Consider the following 20,584-nt stretch of genomic DNA (forward strand, 5'->3'; position numbering starts at 1 on the left):
CCATTACCAATTTTGATCGCTATTTTCTTCAAGTTCAACAAATAGGGATACATTTTTGGGGTATTTTCGGGTTTAAAAAATGGGATCCACGCCTGACACCGCATTATAAGCGGATTTGCAAGTTATCAAGGGAGTGGTGTAGTATGATGTTTGGCCAACTAATTCAGTAATAAACAGTTATTAGGAACAGAAATATGCCTGAGCTTATAAGCAGTTCACCTGGTCATATATATAGATCATTGCATACAAATCATATCAGAGAAATAATGTGGAATTGGAATATAAGATGAAAAACAGCATGGTGGCCACATAGAGACATGATTAAATGTAGTTTAATACGTGAAATCACAAGTTTTATCTGTAACTAATGTTTTTTTTATATCCTTAATAATGTTTAAAAAAATATATTTCACATCCAGCTATATGTAGTTTTCCTTAAAGAATTAATTGAGGAAAAGTCCAGTGGTAGGTGCATCTAATTGGTCACACCAGGCTGTTGATTGTTTTAACAGAGGTCAATGTTAAATTATTGCTTTTCATTTAAGCATCTTAATGCTTGTTTATCTTATAAATAATGCTTAGTGCTATCAGAGTTGTCTCTTGGCAGTGCCTGATATGTGAGGATACATTTTTGGGAGGCATTTACAATATTTGCATGATTGTAACACAGAACATGTTGATTAATTTACTGTATGACTTTGATAATGCCTTGTATTTGTTTCAGGAAGGTGAGATTGACGGTGAACAATTACTTGGAGATTGTAAGAGTGGATAATATCATTGGAATCATTACTGGAAGTTTTGAGCAAGGTAAATAATTCTAGCATTGCCAACTATCAGAATTCCATTTTTAAAGGTTTTAAAGTGTTATTTAAACATTGAAAATAATAATGGTAATGTAGACTTAGTACAGCGCCTAATCTTTAGAAGTTTTGAACACGCTAAAATATCAGATTACACATAAAAGCATATACGGTGACAAGATTACAAAAACAAACACCATGAAAAAAAACAAAAAGAACATGCTGACAATATTTAAGGAAGTAAACACCATTAAGTCGTTAAGTCTGTTCTTGTTGTAGAAATGGGTGAGTTTTAGGAGCACTCATGAAGGAGATCACAGTGTCCTTGTGTCTAAGACTAATGGAAAATTCATTCCACTTACCTGGGCACTGGTACACAAAAGAACTTTGTCTTTATAATTCATTTTAAAGGTGTGAACAGTGAGAATATGAGTGTCAGAAGAGGAGTGTATGTTTCTAGATAGGGTATACACATGGGTGAGGTCAGATATGGTATTTTGGACAAGAACCAGTCAGTGAAATGTAGCATATTGAACAGATTTTGTGTTTGATTCTGGATCCAATGGGTAGCCAGTGATGGTTACAGAGCAGGGTGAGATTTGTACTCAAAGGATAATTTTGACCCTGAGAATGACCAGATAGAAGTATATTACAATAGACAGTCCATTCTTGAGAGTACCAAGGAACATATAAGTATTTTAGTGGCATCTGCATATGTTGGTGTAATGAGAGAGTAGTCAAGAGTGACACCTAGGTTTTGTACTGACTGTTTAAATTTAATGTTGGTATTGCTGTTGTGTATTTTTTGAGGTAAGTGGGAGGGTGTTAGATCTGCACATTTTGGCACATAGCTTGATTTTTTTAAAAACCAATATTTCTGTTAGGAAAAAGATGTCAGTATCCTGACCATTGATAAAAATAACTATTTCTGTGCACCTTTCTGGTGGTCCTACTGATTGCTCAGACTTCTGAGATGATGATTTAAGAGGAATTTGAATGAAGTTATCCAAATTATATATGGAGTTTTCAGATTGCTGTAAAGTAAATGGTGAAAGGGAGATAACTGGAATTTTTCTTCCTGTTTTGTGCCAGTTGGCTTTGAAACAACATTTCCTTTTTCACTGCCGTTTACATTTAAGTGAAGATAAATGTAGTTCCAGGTCATTAAATGTACCGAATAATGCAGTATGGAGTGCCAAGGAATGGTTATTTTATGCAATTAATGAGGGTCAATCCTATCATAAATAGGTTGACTGGCAAGTTTAATGTGATCACATCATATTCAAAACAAAAGGCAGTTGTAGCCATGTTGCAAAATGACTGAAGAAGTACAAGGGTGTTATAAGGAAGACTCTGAGAGTAATGTCAAGATTCAAGACATGTTTAGAAATGCCCCACACTTGGAGAAAATGTTAACCCATGTTTAATTCCCAAAAGACATTCCACAGTGTAAATCATTGAAAAAATACCAAACTTAACCAAAATCCATTTCAGCTGCAGAGTTTAAAAATTATGGTCTTTGGAATTATATTTTTTTAAGAAGGAAGTTTAAGTAGATAGACTTACAGTTTGTCTAATTTAATTTACAACGGAGTCAAATTGGTTTAGTAAATGTGAGGACGGGAGGTAGGGGCAGGTTTTCAGGACCCTCCAGGTTTAAAAACAAAGTACATACACACAAATGTAAAGTCACTTGTTACTTGAAATTTGATCATTGTTTTATTCTTGCCCACTTTTATTGGATATTATGCACACTTTGAGTAAATAGACACCACAACTTTTGCTTTGGTGCCGTTTGAAAAAAGTCAGGGCCCTTTTGAAATTTAGGAGAAACCTCATCTCTCAAACACTTGATCCAGCCCTAAATCTGCAACATAAATTTAAATGGTTCACATAGAGCAGTAGCTGTTTTGATTGTGATGCAAATTTAGAAGAATTGTATCTTGCTACAACATTATTGAAGCTTTTAAATGATAAAATAAAACATCACATTTTAAGTTCTTGTGCCTGTTTAAATAGAAAATAAAAAGAAGAAAAGAAGAACAAAAAAGAGAACTTTACTGCAATATTGTTGTTGGAAATTTATTAAAATATATGCAGATGAATTATAAATTCTAGTCCTCATGTCATAAAGAGACAGACTCTTAACTTTCTTAAAAATATATACTAAAATTAATTTGATACTGTGTAGGAACACACGTCTTGGCTTGATGGCCTTCACATTCATTAGGCATGTCCAACTCGTTCTTTCTGTCCACTCGGAACAAAACGTAGTTTTATCTATGTATCACACAACTAAAATTTCCATGTTGCACATCCAGATTGAACTACATTTACAACTTTAAATATTCAAGAATAGTCGACTTAAAAACCATCAGGAATGATTTATTGAGACACATTTTAAGCTATTCAGAAATGTCACATTTGGAATTTTAATATTTAGGTGAAAATGATGCTTTTGCTGCTGGGGATAATGGGAGAGTGCCATAAGTAGCAACAGCTAATTTAAAAGTATTTCTGCTGAGAAATTAGAGTTAGTTGAGATTGGCAACAGTATTTTTGACAATATGTTTGAGAATTAATTTTTAAATGAAGCTTGTGTTTCCAGCTGACACCAAACATGATGAAGAGGGAAAGACCAAGTACTTTGGCACTGTTAAATCTAGACAAAATAAGAAAGAGGGACCCCAAGTAGCCGAGTGGTCTAAAGCGCTCACCGTTACAGATCACTGCTATCTCACCTCTGTCTGCATGAGTTCGAGTCTCGGATTCGGCTAATGTAGTTATGTGAGAAAGCTTGCCAGTAGCTTCTCATGGGTCAGTGGTTCTTTCCGGGGGTTTCCCGGGTTCTTCCTCCACCATTTATACTGGCCGCCATGTATAGCCTATCTTGTGCTGAAAAATGGCGTTAAACCCTACAACAACAACAACAACAAAATAAGAAAGACTTTGGGAGTCATGTCAAGATTATAGGCATAGTTAGAAATGCTTCCATGTTTGGAGGAAACTTTACCTAAACCCATTTAAATTGGTGCCTGATTACTTTAGTTAGACATTTATATTGGTGCCAGATTACTTTAATTAGACATTTAAATTAGTGCCTGATTACTTTAATTAGACATTTAAATTGATGCCTGATTACTATAGTTAGACATTTAAATTGGTGCCTGATTACTTTAGTTAGACATTTAAATTGGTGCCTGATTACTTTAATTAGACTTTTAAATTGGTGCTTGATTACTTTAGTTAGACATTTAAATTGGTGCCTGATTACTTTAATTAGACATTTAAATTGGTGCCTATTACTTTAGTTAGACATTTAAATTGGTGCCTGATTACTTTAGTTAGACATTTAAATTGGTGCCTGATTACTTTAATGAAACTGGATGGTTTACACTTTGAACCAGACAATCTTATTACTTACAACACTGCTATAGGGAGGTAATTAAGGGAGAGTAACTATGGTTACAGCATTTGATCTTCAAATGAACTTGTTAATTGCCACAAAGTGCTGAAATTTGTACTCAATGACCTTAAATAAAAAGGTTAAAGAAATCAGAGTGAAAAAATACTTTTGAACCATGCACCCATTTAATAATTGTTTCCAGGTGGAGCCATAACAATACAGAGAAGGGACATTGCACAATGAGAAAAGAAACAAAAAACTCCACACAAGTCATGTTTTAGTTATTCATTAGCATACGTGAGTATGTTAAGTATGTTTATTAGGCTGCAAATTATTTTACGATTTTTAGGAATGCACTTTGTTTCCTGTCTGAACTGTACATAATTTTCTCAAATCCACTAAATATCTTCTCGTTTGTTGAGTAAGTGTTTTATGCTTACTATTGACACAATAGTAAATTGTTGGCTTTAGTATCAACTTTTAGGACCGCTCCGGTGGCCTAGTGGTTAGAGCGTCCGCCTCGGATGCATGAGGTCGTGGGTTCGATCCCCGGCCGAGTCATACCAGAGACTTACAAAATGGTACTAACAGCTGCCTCGCTTGGCGTTCAGCATTAAGAGGTTAGTGTTAGGACTGGTCGGCCTGGTGTCAGGATAATGTGACTGGGTGGGGCATCATGCTACATGTCTGCGGCATGATGCCTCAGTGCTAGATATCACTATAAACTGCCACACTGCAGACATTGTAGCGATATGACTGAAAAATTGTTAAAGCTACGTTAAAAATCAAAATCACATATCAACTTTTCGATTTTGATCAAAAGGTTTTCAAATGTCAGCACGATGTCTTTAACAGTATCAGCTGTAGTGTAAGCTTAATCGTCCCACTTTAGTTACAACTTTTAGACTGCAACAACAGTCAAGGTCAACACATAATTTAATTTGGAATCAAGGTCAACACATAATTTCATTTGGAATCAAGGTCCACACATAATTTCATTTGGAATCAAGTTCCACACATAATTTCATTTGGAATCAAGGTCCATAATTTAATTTGGAATAAAGGTACACAGATAATTTAATTTGGAATCAAGGTCCACAAATAATTTCATTTGGAATCAAGGTCCACACATAATTTCATTTGGAATCAAGGGCCACACATAATTCCATTTGGAATCAAGGAGCACACATAATTCCATTTGGAATCAGGGGCCACACATAATTCCATTTGGAATCAAGGTCCACAATTTAATTCGGAATCAAGGTCCACACATGATTTAGTTTGGAATCATGGTCCATAATTTAATTTGGAATCAAGGTCCACACATAATTTCATTTGGACTCAAGGTCCACACATAATTTCATTTGGAATCAAGGTCCATAATTTAATTTGGAATTAAGGTCCACACATAATTTCATTTGGACTCAAGGTCCACACATAATTTCATTTGGAATCAAGGTCCATAATTTAATTTGGAATAAAGGTACACAGATAATTTAATTTGGAATCAAGGTTCACACATAATTTCATTTGGAATCAAGGTTCACACATAATTTCATTTGGAATCAAGGTCCACAAATAATTTCATTTGGAATCAAGGTCCACACATAATTTCATTTGGAATCAAGGGCCACACATAATTCCATTTGGAATCAAGGAGCACACTTAATTCCATTTGGAATCAGGGGCCACACATAATTCCATTTGGAATCAAGGTCCACACATAATTTAATTTGGAATCAAGGGCCACACATAATTTAATTTGGAATCAAGGGCCACACATAATTTCATTTGGAATCAAGGTCCACAAATAATTTAATTTGGAATCAAGGGCCACACATAATTTCCCTTGTTTTTGCACAGTGTTAGTGAGTTTACATCACTTTTGTTTAAGAAATATAAAACCTATTTTTCTTCTCAGAACATCAGTAATTCACTAAAAGTTGTATAATGCTAATATGTTGAAATCAAATATTTACAAAATTGAATGATGCTAATAAAGTCATTTGCAACAAAATAATATACATGATGTAGATAGTCCAGGCTGGTTTCATGTTTTATGTTAATCAGTGCAATTAAAATTGTATGTCTCGTGTAGATAATCCAGACTGGTGTCATGTTTTATGTTAATTAGTGCAATTAAACGTTTACGTCTGGTGTACATAATCAAGACTGGTTTTATGTTTGATCAGTGGAATACACATCTGATGTGTAGTGGGGTATTTTGAAATAGTGGTTTTCAATCCTTTCATTCTTACTTTCCTTTTCATTTTGTAATGCTTTGTACAAATTGGAATATCTTTTCTTTATGATAAGAACATAATTACCCTTTTGTTTCCAGATAGGTATGTGTTGCTAGGCAACCATCATGATGCCTGGGTGTTTGGAGCAATAGATCCACTCTCGGGGACTGCAGCTCTCACAGAAATTACTCATGTAATGGGGAAAATGAAACAATCAGGTACGATGTGATATACTGTCTGTTTTTTATGAATGTTGCATATTTACTTATGTATAGTATGTCTAACTAGAAACTATATAGACCCAAATCTGCCATGACATAATGAGCTGGTGTATAAATGTTTACCCTGTTTATTCTACTATCGGTTCCAGCCAGTGGTATTGACCATCTTTTGCTTGTTGCATCTTGGGATGTCAACCATTGTTATAGACCATCTTTTGCTTGTTGCATCATGGGATGCCAGCCATAGCAGTTTTGTGGCGCAGAGATGTGGAATGGGTCTGATGTTCCAACCTGTGTGTCAGTCAAGGTCACCAGTAGAGGTGGTCATTTTAACTTGGGATGCATCTAGTTATTATGTTCCATAATAAGGTTTAAAGAAGTTAGGTTTATATAAAATATTTAACTTTGTATTTTAAGGATTGTTACTGTTTGTGCTTTTCACTTTGTTTTGTATTCCTTTTATGAGCTGCCTAAGCCCATTGATCACTATATAGCCTGGATTATGCTGGTGTGTCATTGAACTCTCTCTCACACACACACACACACACAGACACACACACCATACAGTCTCAAAAAGGTATGGTTCTTAACACTGCTTGGACATACAGGGCCACAGAGATATTGTCTTTTACATTGGTTGGATATACAGGGTTACTAGAGTATCGTCCTTGACAGTGGTTGGACATAGAGGTTTACAAGAGTATTATTCTTTTCAGTGGTTGGAAATATGAGGTCAGTAGAGTATTGTCCCATAAAGATTTACTGTGATTCTGTATCAGATATGGAAATTGTTATTGATATTCTCTTTAGTTGTGCATATTTCCTTTCAGCTTTCCTAGCTTGTTGATAAAGTGATGTCAGGATGATGAAAATTTGCGTATAAACTTTCTTCATGTGTGGATTTTTTGTGTGGTCTTCTTGAGATTATTCAGATTTATTTGAGTGATGCAACTTCAGAATGTTTTAAAACCCTAGTTTGTATCAGGTAGAGCTTGGTTCTGATATTGGTTATTATACAAGATTGGCAAGTCATTTGATTCCTGTTAGGTTTTCATTTAATGACTTTATATGGAGCTAAAAATAGATCTGTTGTAATAAAAATGTATTCAACATGAAATAAATTAAGAGATGGTGAGACATGGCAAGAACAAGTTGTACAAAAAGAGATGGTGAGACATGGCAAGAACAAGTTGTACAAAAAGAGATGGTGAGGCATGGCAAGAACAAGTTGTACAAAAAGAGATGCAGTCAAAATGTCATGTTATTCTTGCCAGAAACTTCTGAATTGTATATCTGATAAGTTCATAACCAGTTGGTACAACTGATAAGGTAGTTGGTACATCTGATACATTAGAAACCTGTTGGTACAGATGATAAGTTAGTAACCCATTGGTACAACTGATAAATTATTTTCTAGTTGGTACAACTGATAAATTAGAAACCTGTTGGTATACTGATAAGTAAGTAACCTTTTGGTACAACTGATAAGTGAGTAGCCTGTTGGTACAACTGATAAGTGAGTAGCCTGTTGGTACAACTGATAAGTGAGTAACCTGTTGGTACAATGATAAGTGAGTAACCTGTTGGTACAACTGATAAGTGAGTAACATGTTGGTTGCTGTTGCTGTTGTAGGGTTTAACGCCATTTTTCAGCACAAGATAGGCTATACATGGCGGCCAGTATAAATGGTGGAGGAAGAACCCTGGAAAACTCAGGGAAGAACCACCGACCCACGAGAAGCTACTGGCAGGCTTTCCCACTTACCCACGCTAGCCGAGCCTTGGACTCGAACCCACACAGACAGAGGTGAGATGGCAGTGATCCGGAACGGTGAGCGCTTTAGACCACTCGGCCACTCGGGGCCCCCGAGTAACATGTTGGTACAACTGATAAGTGAGTAACCTGTTGGTACAATGATAAGTGAGTAACCTGTTGGTACAACTGATAAGTGAGTAACCTGTTGGTACAATGATAAGTGAGTAACCTGTTGGTAAACTGATAAGTTAGTAAATAGTTGGTGAGCACACACAATCAGCTGAATGTTAATAAAATGTTTAATATATGAAAATACTTGAGTGAAATCTGCCTGCAGACACTTGAAAATCCAGACACAAAATAAAATGGGACATTCATTTACAGTTCCAAACATTTCACCTATCTCCTCATTGTATAATTCCTCAAACCATGAGAATACATGCAGATAAGGAAATAAAGACAAGGTCTGGTCCCAGATACCAAATTTGATCTGAAATCTGAAGTTCTAAGATAATATGGACAATCAAGCTCTCATAATGAATCAAGTATTAAATCTCAAATCAGTGCTTGTATCATGCCATGCACATATGATAACAAATAATAAATATTTTATGCAATTCTTACCATTATAAGTTTAATCCATTCCTTCCTGTGAATAAAACCAATTAGTTGTGTTTACTACTATCCCAATAAGTCCCATCATTTTTAGTTAGTATGCCTATGGAATTTAGTCAGAGATGTTATGTGCCCACATAGTATTGCCTTGTGATACCTGCTACTAAACATTTTGTACCATTAATTGATCAAGGTGTTAGTTTGCATGGACTTGTATATTATATAAAAAAGGATGAACTCTAGTCTGTCATGTCTTTAGCATCTCCTTCATGCATCCAAACCATCAATAATGTCATGGAAAATAAATGAACACTATATAGGCAGGGAACCTGATAACACATTTTTTGGTTAGAAAGGTTATTATGGTGAAAGAGTTTGATATCTTTAGCAGAACTGTCTGGAACATGGAAAACTGCAAGCTGTTTAACATAACTGCCTGAAATAGGGAAAACTCCAAGCTGTTTACATCATCATAGGTAAAGTCGAGGTAGGAGACTTAGTTGTTAGTTGGGTTTTTGCTTTTGTTGGCACAACAGCACAGTTAGGTTATTTAGTGCCAAGGCAATTTGAGTAAAGTGCCTTGCCCAAGGACACACCACAGTAGCTGATCCAGGCTGGTCCAGGAGACTTAGTCTTGAGAAGTAAGGACACGTGAAAATTGAAAGCACTTGCAGCTACTAGAGTTGATGTCCTTTATTTTCTAATTTCAGTGTATATAACACAAGCAGCTTTTTACTTTAGTGGCATGCCTTTTGTTATTCAATGAGTTCCACTTATTTCATGTCAGATGTGTTAGAGATTTTATTTATCGTCTGACTACAGAGAACTTTCAGATCTTAATGGCATTGTTTTGTAATATTGTTAAATTGTGAAATGTAACATAGAGTGATATGATTAATGTTGTTGTGTAATATTGTTAGATGTATTGTCAGATGTAACATAGTGATATGATTAATGTTGTTTTGTAATATTGTTAGATTGTCAAATTTAACATAGAGTGATATGATTAATGTTGTTTTGTAATATTGTTAGATCGTCAAATGTAACATAGAGTGATATGATTAATGTTGTTTTGTAATATTGTTAGATGTATTGTCAGATGTAACATAGAGTGATATGATTAATGTTGTTGTGTAATATTGATAGATGTAATGTCAGATGTAACATAGAGTGATATGATTAATGTTGTTGTGTAATATTGATAGATGTATTGTCAGATGTAACATAGAGTGATATGATTAATGTTGTTGTGTAATATTGATAGATGTAATGTCAAATGTAACAGAGTGATATGATTAATGTTGTTGTGTAATATTGATAGATGTAATGTCAGATGTAACATAGTGATATGATTAATGTTGTTGTGTAATATTGATAGATGTAATGTCAGATGTAACATAGAGTGATATGATTAATGTTGTTGTGTAATATTAATAGATGTAATGTCAAATGTAACAGAGTGATATGATTAATGTTGTTGTGTAATATTGATAAATGTAATGTCAGATGTAACATAGAGTGATATGATTAATGTTGTTGTGTAATATTGATAGATGTAATGTCAAATGTAACAGAGTGATATGATTAATGTTGTTGTGTAATATTGATAGATGTAATGTCAAATGTAACATAGAGTGATATGATTAATGTTGTTGTGTAATATTGATAGATGTATTGTCAGATGTAACATAGAGTGATATGATTAATGTTGTTGTGTAATATTGATAGATGTATTGTCAGATGTAACATAGAGTGATATGATTAATGTTGTTGTGTAATATTGATAGATGTAATGTCAAATGTAACAGAGTGATATGATTAATGTTGTGTAATATTGATAGATGTAATGTCAGATGTAAGATAGAGTGATATGATTAATGTTGTTGTGTAATATTGATATATGTAATGTCAAAAGTAACATAGAGTGATATGATTAATGTTGTTGTGTAATATTGATAGATGTAATGTCAAATGTAACATAGTGATATGATTAATGTTATAAAGCTAATGTAAAGCAGTTATATTTGGCATCAGTGAAACTTCTGTCCTGTGTCTGTAGAAGATTGTCATTCTTTATTTACACAATGTAGTGGTTTGTGAAATGCTTTAGAAACATTTAATTAAGCACTCAGAATAAGGGTCCATTAATTCAGAATAAGGGTACATTAATTAAAGGGTCCATTAATTCAGAATAAGGGTCAATTAATTCAGAATAAGGGTCCATTAATTCAGAATAAGGGTCTATTAATTCAGAATAAGGGTCCATTATTTCAGAATAAGGGTCCATTAATTCAGAATAAGGGTTCATTAATTCAGAAGAAGGGTCCATTAATTCAGAATAAGGGTCAATTATTTCAGAATAAGGGTCCATTAATTCAGAATAAGGGTCCATCAATTCAGAATAAGGGTCCATTAATTAAAGGGTCCATTAATTCAGAATAAGAGTCCATTATTTCAGAATAAGGGCCCATTAATTCAGAATAAGGGTCAATTATTTCAGAATAAGGGTCCATTAATTCAGAATAAGGGTCAATTAATTCAGAATAAGGGTCCATTAATTCAGAAGAAGGGTCCATTAATTGAGAATAAGGGTCAATTAATTCAGAATGAGGGCTCATTAATTCAGAATAAGGGTCCATTAAATCAATATAAGTGTCCGTTAATTCAGAATAGAGTCCATTATTTCAGAGTAAGGGTCCATTAATTCAGAATAAGGGTCAATTCAGAATAAGGGTCCATTAATTCAGAAGAAGGGTCCATTAATTCAGAATAAGGGTCCATTAATTCAGAATAAGAGTCCATTATTTCAGAATAAGGGTCCATTAATTCAGAATAAGGGTCCATTAATTAAAGGGTCCATTAATTCAGAATAAGGGTCAATTAATTCAGAATAAGGGTCCATTAATTCAGAATAAGGGTTCAGAATAAGGGTCAATTAATTCAGAATAAGGGTCCATTAATTCAGAAGAAGGGTCCATTAATTCAGAATAAGGGTCCATTAGTTCAGAAAATTTCTTGTCATTTGTTTCATATTTGATTTTGATTTTCATCCAAAATTGTTGGTTAAAACTGATCTCATTCCAAATACTTATTCCTATTCTATGAGTCAGATGCCAAAAAGTGATTTAAAAATATAATCATTGATGTTAGAGGAAAGAAGAGAAGCACTTATAAAACTCCCAAAAATTTGTTGGTTATAATGTTTGTTTCTAATAAGTATTTGTTTGCATGCGAGAAATGTTTTATTTAGGGACAGAAGAATCATTCAAAAATGATGCCAGATATCCAGGTGATTTATTATTTTAGTTATTAAAGTTTTCTGTTATTTATTTTTTGCTAAATTTATGTAATGTTTGTGTTGAGTTATTTCTATACTGAGTTGAAATATGTTTGAAGTACATGTTTTAATATCATCAAAGTCCAAAACTTGATTGCTTCAGGTATTCGTCCTCGAAGAACAATTGTCTTCTGCTCATGGGGTGGTGAGGAAGTTGGTCTGCTTGGATCTACAGAATTTGTTGAGGTATGAAATTCTGTCTGTTTGCCATTTTATTGGTCTCATTCTTTCTTCAAGTTATGATTTATGATTTCCAGAAAGTCATTTTATTTTTAATAATTGCTGATTGATTTGGGATAAAATACATTTTCAACAAACCCCTCAGGACTTCCAAATGACTTCATTCTGTCCATACTATTTTATATCATTATTACTAGTATGATGTATATGTTACACTTGAACAAGTGTATCCACATAATTTTGTTCAAACCGTAAATTAGTTAAATCTGTTTGTACCATGTTTTACTTATTTACACAAGAAGTAGTGTGATACCGAAAAGCTGAGCCTTCTCATGTATATTATTCCATCTGTTGGAATAGGAAGGAAACAGTTGAGTCAGCATAATCAAAAAATAAGGAATAGGAAGGAAACAGTTGAGTCAGCAAAAAAATAGGGAATAGGAAGGAAACAGTTGAGTCAGCATAATCAAAAAATAGGGAATAGGAAGGAAACAGTTGTGTCAGCATAATCAAAAAGTAGGGAATAGGAAGGAAACAGTTGAGTCAGCACAATCAAAAGTATGAAAAAAATTCACCTACATAAAATATTGAATACCAAATTGGAAACAAAAACCAAGATCTCACATTGGGAACAGCAAATAACTAAGGTGAATAAGACATGATTTGTGCAAGTTGCATATTTATTATGTGGTTCACTTTCACTCTCTCTCACTGCCCGTCTGTCTCTCACTATATATATCCATTCCTCTCTTTGTCACTCTCTCTCTCCCAAAAGAGAGAGAGAGAGAGAGTGAGAGAGAGAGAGAGACTGTGTCTAGCTGCTTATTATATATTTAAAAAATGTATTTAGGTCAATATACACACACACACACATACATATATACATACAAAGGGAAGCAACTCTTACAGGTTAACTCCCCTCTGTTTGCTAGGTGTCTTGTTATATTCCATTTTTACTTTGCTGCCATATGCTAAGATGTCCTCCAAACAATCCAGTGAAATTCAATTAATTTTATTTAATTTAATCATGCACATTTATTTTTAAGTGGCACAGTAAGTCAAAATGCTATTTTATTTGGTGCACACAACTTGTTCCTGAATTCTGGTGAATTAATTGATATTTTCGCAAATATCCTACCAATCATTATTGTCACATGATTTCCATTTGTAACATTCAGTTTTACTAGAGAAGTTTTGGGTGCTGTACTTATTAAACTATTACACTTCTAAGTTGTTTTGATAATGTGGTTGTCTATATATACATATATATATATATATATATAATGCATTTGGTTGTTCCTCTTCTTCATTATAGAGACAACAGCCAAGTGCAAGATTTATAAACAGTTTAAGGTCATGGGTCATGGAGGATGGAAATGAGACATGTCTGAGCATACAAATGCTTGTTGGCACACATATTACACTACTTGATTAAAAAATACTTGGCGAAATGTTTTGAGAAAAAAAACAGCTCAAGGGCTTCAGAAACAAGCATGCTCCAACACATCTTAACATACACTTCATATATGAATCATTGATTAGTCTAATGGGGGATGTCAAGATGCCCTCTTCATCACCCCCTCACCTTCATATTCAATGGTCACAATGATTATGTTGATAATGGAGATGAAATGGAAATTCCAGAACATGCCAATCCAGCAATAGAACAGACAGAACTTAGTTCACAGAAGCGAAATAGGAAATCTGTAGGATTTTGTCACTATCGGCATGACTTCCTTGACCACTTCATCATCATATTCTTTTGGACTTTGTCTCTGTAGGAATGACTTCCTTGACCTTTAGTCAATTCCAAATACAAAGTCAATGCCTTGTTAAATTTAAATGATAAACTGTCATCTGTTAGAACCTTGCTAGAGCTGTTCAAACTGCACAAATTACTGGGCATTTCTTGGAGCATTTGCAAACCTGGGTTATGCAAGAGCTTCTTAATGGTGAGACAGAAGCATTCTGCTTTCTCACTCCGCTGGTAAAACATCACGTTCAGAGATATTTTCACCACACATACCTTATCTAGATGTTGAGGAAATGCACAAACAAGTCTTTAATTCCATGTCAACATTAGTTGGGAACAGTGTAATGACTTGCTCCGTACTTGCCATTTACTGATTTCTTTTGTCTAGTCAAAGAAAGTCACTAATGATCATTGCTTCTTTTTTTTAACACTTTCTCCCAAGGCACATGATTTGCCCTTTAACTTTAAGCTCAATCTCCTATCTCTGCACAACCCTGTTAGGGATAATACAAGCAACCCTGTTAGGGACTGTTCAAACAACCCTGTTAGGGACCGTACAAACAACCCTGTCAGGGACAGTACAAAAAACCCTGTTAGGGACCATACAAAGAAAGTATGATTATTGCCAGAGACCAACAGCAGTTTTTTTTCTGCTTGCCAAGTGAATCATATGCCCATATTTTCGCAAGCAGGCAAAGAGATGAACAAAGTTTCTCCTTCCTCAGACCTTCCATTCAGTGATACACTGTTACCCTCTGGCAACCCACTTGAGGCACTAGGATACATCTTTTTTGTCGCATTTGTACCAACCATTTTTTTCAAAGTGTTGGTGGATCCAGACTGTGTCATGTCAGAGAGTTCAGATTTTGTTACCCCAAAACCCATCCACTCTGTCTTCTTACCTTCATGAAAGAACTCATAAGAGATCACATGAAGTGGGATGTTTCTACACAAGAAAATAAATTTCTTGACATGTGAAAAGAAGTGTAGACAGTATGAAAATCGTATGAACAAGGCTTCTTCTCTAGAACATTTCTGGTTACAAAGACCAATGGCAGTTGAGATTTTATAGAGATATGACTTGGACATGAACAGTCTTGACATGCTCAACATAAACTTCAATATACTGATTCATGCAGTCCCTTGGGCCTTCACTAAGAATTTGGCTTGTCTGCTGCAGAAACAGTAATGTTCCTTCATGACACAAAAACATACAGTAAGTTTGGGTTTTGATTCACGACATGAACAACCCTGCTTTTTGTGGTGGATAATTAATTCTGAGAAGTCTGACCATGTCCCTTCTCAACATTATGGTCCACCTGGGTATAGAACATGTAGCATTAGGAGTCTTTCTTCCAAATGTATGGAAAGAATCATTCATGAATTAGAGAATGCCTCAACCAAGATGTTGAAGTGGGACCTTCAAGTAAGGCATCCCAACATGTTGAAGCGGGACCATCAGACCAAGACATATCACATTTCAAGACATACTCCATAAAGAAGGTGGCATTCCAATACTAATTGGTTTTTGGTTCAGAACATGAAGAACTTTATTTCCTTCATTCACAGTTCAGGGTGGAATACCAGTGTAGAGAAATTGGTCAACATTTTTGCCATCTAGGTATGGAACTCTTAACATATATTAACTTGGTGTCTTTTTTTTCAGATGCATTAAAAGTATAACTGGTGTGATGGAGAAAACAATAAAAAAGTCATTGTTAGGTGAGGAACTTCCTTAAGCTCCTTTTCCTACTCATTTTGGGGGTGGGCATGTTACAATGCCAGTTTATGACTACCTGTAATGGTGAGTGGCATATGAATTCTTCAAGAGAATACTCTTTATATAAACCTCTTGGAAATTAAAGCCATTTACAAGTCCAACACAGTCCTGTCCTGCTTTATGACCAGGATGACTGTTTATCAAGGGAGGACAACTGCTTCAGACAGAGTTGTCCATTCAGGAACCTTCTTTTGGATCTCTGCTCTTTGGTGCCATATGATGCTTGATGTTTCTTTTTTATTCTTCCATGACCCCAGAGGCTTGGAGGTAATTGGGGACATAACACCTTCCCTCCATCAGTTTTGATTATGAAGACAATTATGAAATTAGGGGCACAGACTGCAGTAGCTCTGATTGCCCCACAAAGATGAAACATCCTGGATCAAGAATCTGCTTAATTTAATGACAGATATGCTTAGACGAATAATAGCAAACTCCACTCCACTCAAGCAGTCGAGATCACCATGTCCAAACAATGTCATCCATCACTCCTGGCAAGGATGTCATGATTGATTAAATCCTGGATAGGATTGCAACAGCTGAATGACTGATGTTGCATCACTGAAGTCCCACCACTCTCCAGTCCCCAATGGCAAACTTCTTTCTTTCTATTTGAAGGCAAGAAGTTAGACCCTATGACAATCAAAGGATACTGTACCAGTGTCTCAAACATGTTCAGCCTTCATGGAAGTGTTGATTTTGGCTAAATTAAGGTAATCTCCATATTGTAATGGAATTCTGTCATGTCCATGCACACTCTGAAGCAGCTATACAGAATTCTTGCAGTTTATAATAACGCTAATTTCATTATCCATAGATTCAAACTACATGCAGTTGTTCTGATGGTTCAGTCATTCTAATGATGGAACTTGGTTTCTTCCTAAGAACAGCCTGCTGTCATTAGTGAACCAACAATAACTGTTTGTTCCCTCTCCTTGATTGATCTGTTAAGAGAAGCAAAGATGCAGGACCCTGTACATATCCTCAGATGTTATCTTAGATGCATGGACAATATCCACATCAACTACAAAAGAGTATTCCCATCGTGGAAGGCAGGAATGCAAGACATAACACCACAAGTGCTGGCCACATGGGCAAAGGGAGTTATTTAATAGGACTGTACTCTGAACTCTTACAGGATCAGGTCCAAAATGAAGATTTCAGCCCACAAAAGCCAAACAACCTTGATTAACCTGGCCTTGAACATAATGTCTAAATTAGGGGGTAGAGTGGAGTCAACAGGACTGGCATACTCAGTCTGCCTCCTCTAAATTTCATTTGCATGACATGGCCATGCTAAGGAGAGAAGTAAACTGGTTGGGTTAGTGGTAGCTGCAGACAGTGATGGCTCCCCATTCATGAAAGCACAACTTTTGATCCAGATGTAAATTTGCCACTTTCACTGGACATGCCTGGGACACTTTTGAGGGAGACAATAATCATGTGTGGAATCTCATAAGGATCTCCTGTGCACTTGTATGAACAGATTGTCTCTTTTTATGACAAACTAATATTAGGAGAAATTCATCCTTTTAGTAGAGCAGTCATACTCCTACTAGGTGAGACAGGTAGAGGTAGGATGATTAGCATACTCCGACTAGGTGAGACAGGTAGAGGTAGGATGATTAGCATACTCTGACTAGGTGAGACAGGTAGAGGTAGGATGATTAGCATACTCCTACTAGGTGAGACAGGTAGAGGTAGGATGATTAGCATACTCCTGCTAGGTGAGACAGGTAGAGGTAGGATGATTAGCATACTCCTGCTAGGTGAGACAGGTAGAGGTAGGATGATTAGTATACTCTGACTAGGTGAGACAGGTAGAGGTAGGATGATTAGCATACTCCTACTAGGTGAGACAGGTAGAGGTAGGATGATTAGCATACTCCTGCTAGGTGAGACAGGTAGAGGTAGGATGATTAGCATACTCCTGCTAGGTGAGACAGGTAGAGGTAGGATGATTAGCATACTCTGACTAGGTGAGACAGGTAGAGGTAGGGTGATTAGCATACTCCTACTAGGTAAGACAGGTAGAGGTAGGATGATTAGCATACTCCTGCTAGGTGAGACAGGTAGAGGTAGGATGATTAGCATGCTCTTACTAGGTGAATTAGGTAGAGGTAGGATGATTAGCATACTCCTGCTAGGTGAGACAGGTAGAGGTAGGATGATTAGCATACTCTGACTAGGTGAGACAGGTAGAGGTAGGATGATTAGCATACTCCTACTAGGTGAGACAGGTAGAGTTGGGATGATTAGCATACTCCTGCTAGGTGAGACAGGTAGAGGTAGGATGATTAGCATTTCCTCCTCATCCTACCTGTTCTCCTAATGTTGTTAATAGTGAAAAGAACTATGAATATCAATATCACTGGAATTGTGTTCCTCCTTCTGATCTTATGTGAAATAGTATCACTTTATCCAACCACATCATCAATATTCTATATATTACCATGTCATCAATATTCTATATATTACCATGTCATCAATATTCTATATACCACGTCATCAATATTCTATATACCAAGTCATCAGTATTCTATATATTAACAAGTCATCAATATTCTATATATTACCATGTCATCAATATTCTATATATCACCATGTCATCAATATTCTATATACCAAGTCATCAGTATTCTATATATTACCATGTCATCAATATTCTATATATTACCATGTCATCAATATTCTATATATTACCATGTCATCAATATTCTGTATACCAAGTCATCAATATTCTATATACCAAGTCATCAGTATTCTATATATTACCAAGTCATCAATATTCTATATATTGCCATGTCATCAATATTCTATATATTACCATGTCATCAATATTCTATATATTACCATGTCATCAATATTCTATATACCATGTCATCAGTATTCTATATATTACCATGTCATCAGTATTCTATATATTACCATGTCATCAATATTCTATATATTACCATGTCATCAATATTCTATATATTACCATGTCATCAATATTCTATATACCATGTCATCAGTATTCTATATATTACCATGTCATCAATATTCTATATACCAAGTCATCAATATTCTATATACCATGTCATCAATATTCTATATATTACCATGTCATCAATATTCTATATATTACCATGTCATCAATATTCTATATCTTACCATGTCATCAATATTCTATATATTACCATGTCATCAATATTCTATATATTACCATGTCATCAATATTCTATATACCATGTCATCAATATTCTATATATTACCATGTCATCAGTATTCTATATATTACCATGTCATCAATATTCTATATATTACCATGTCATCAATATTCTATATATTACCATGTCATCAATATTCTATATATTACCATGTCATCAATATTCTATATACCATGTCATCAATATTCTATATATTACCATGTCATCAATATTCTATATATTACCATGTCATCAATATTCTATATATTACCATGTCATCAATATTCTATATACCATGTCATCAGTATTCTATATATTACCATGTCATCAATATTCTATATATTACCATGTCATCAATATTCTATATATTACCATGTCATCAATATTCTATATATTACCATGTCATCAGTATTCTATATATTACCATGTCATCAATATTCTATATCTTACCAAGTCATCAATATTCTATATATTACCATGTCATCAATATTCTATATATTACCATGTCATCAATATTCTATATATTACCATGTCATCAGTATTCTATATATTACCATGTCATCAATATTCTATATCTTACCAAGTCATCAATATTCTATATATTACCATGTCATCAATATTCTATATATTATCATGTCATCAATATTCTATATATTACCATGTCATCAGTATTCTATATATTACCATGTCATCAATATTCTATATACCAAGTCATCAATATTCTATATACCATGTCATCAATATTCTATATATTACCATGTCATCAATATTCTATATATTACCATGTCATCAATATTCTATATATTACCATGTCATCAATATTCTATATACCATGTCATCAGTATTCTATATATTACCATGTCATCAATATTCTATATATTACCATGTCATCAATATTCTATATATTACCATGTCATCAGTATTCTATATATTATCATGTCATCAATATTCTATATATTACCATGTCATCAATATTCTATATATTACCATGTCATCAGTATTCTATATATTACCATGTCATCAATATTCTATATCTTACCAAGTCATCAATATTCTATATATTACCATGTCATCAATATTCTATATATTACCATGTCATCAATATTCTATATCTTACCATGTCATCAATATTCTATATCTTACCATGTCATCAATATTCTATATATTCCCATGTCATCAATATTCTATATACCATGTCATCAATATTCTATATATTACCATGTCATCAATATTCTATATATTACCATGTGATCAATATTCTATATATTACCATGTCATCAATATTCTATATATTACCATGTC

At 34.4% G+C, this 20,584-nt stretch overlaps 1 protein-coding gene across 3 annotated transcripts in view; it reads left to right on the top strand.

The window, feature by feature from the left end:
- Nucleotides 1–20,584, top strand: part of LOC149785914 (N-acetylated-alpha-linked acidic dipeptidase 2-like) — a 175,834-nt gene that overhangs the window by 83,685 nt on the left and 71,565 nt on the right. For all 3 annotated transcript variants that reach the window (XM_089976145.1, XM_089976146.1, XM_089976144.1), the window contains exons 10-12: nucleotides 725–810; nucleotides 6,551–6,670; nucleotides 12,485–12,567. In XM_089976145.1, coding sequence (XP_089832271.1) covers nucleotides 725–810; nucleotides 6,551–6,670; nucleotides 12,485–12,567 — 289 coding nt within the window. The remainder of the gene's footprint in view (nucleotides 1–724; nucleotides 811–6,550; nucleotides 6,671–12,484; nucleotides 12,568–20,584) is intronic.

The sequence above is a fragment of the Sinohyriopsis cumingii genome, chromosome 12 (assembly GCF_028554795.1).
Source record: "Sinohyriopsis cumingii isolate HCF-2022 chromosome 12, ASM2855479v2, whole genome shotgun sequence".
Lineage (NCBI taxonomy): Eukaryota > Metazoa > Mollusca > Bivalvia > Unionida > Unionidae > Sinohyriopsis > Sinohyriopsis cumingii.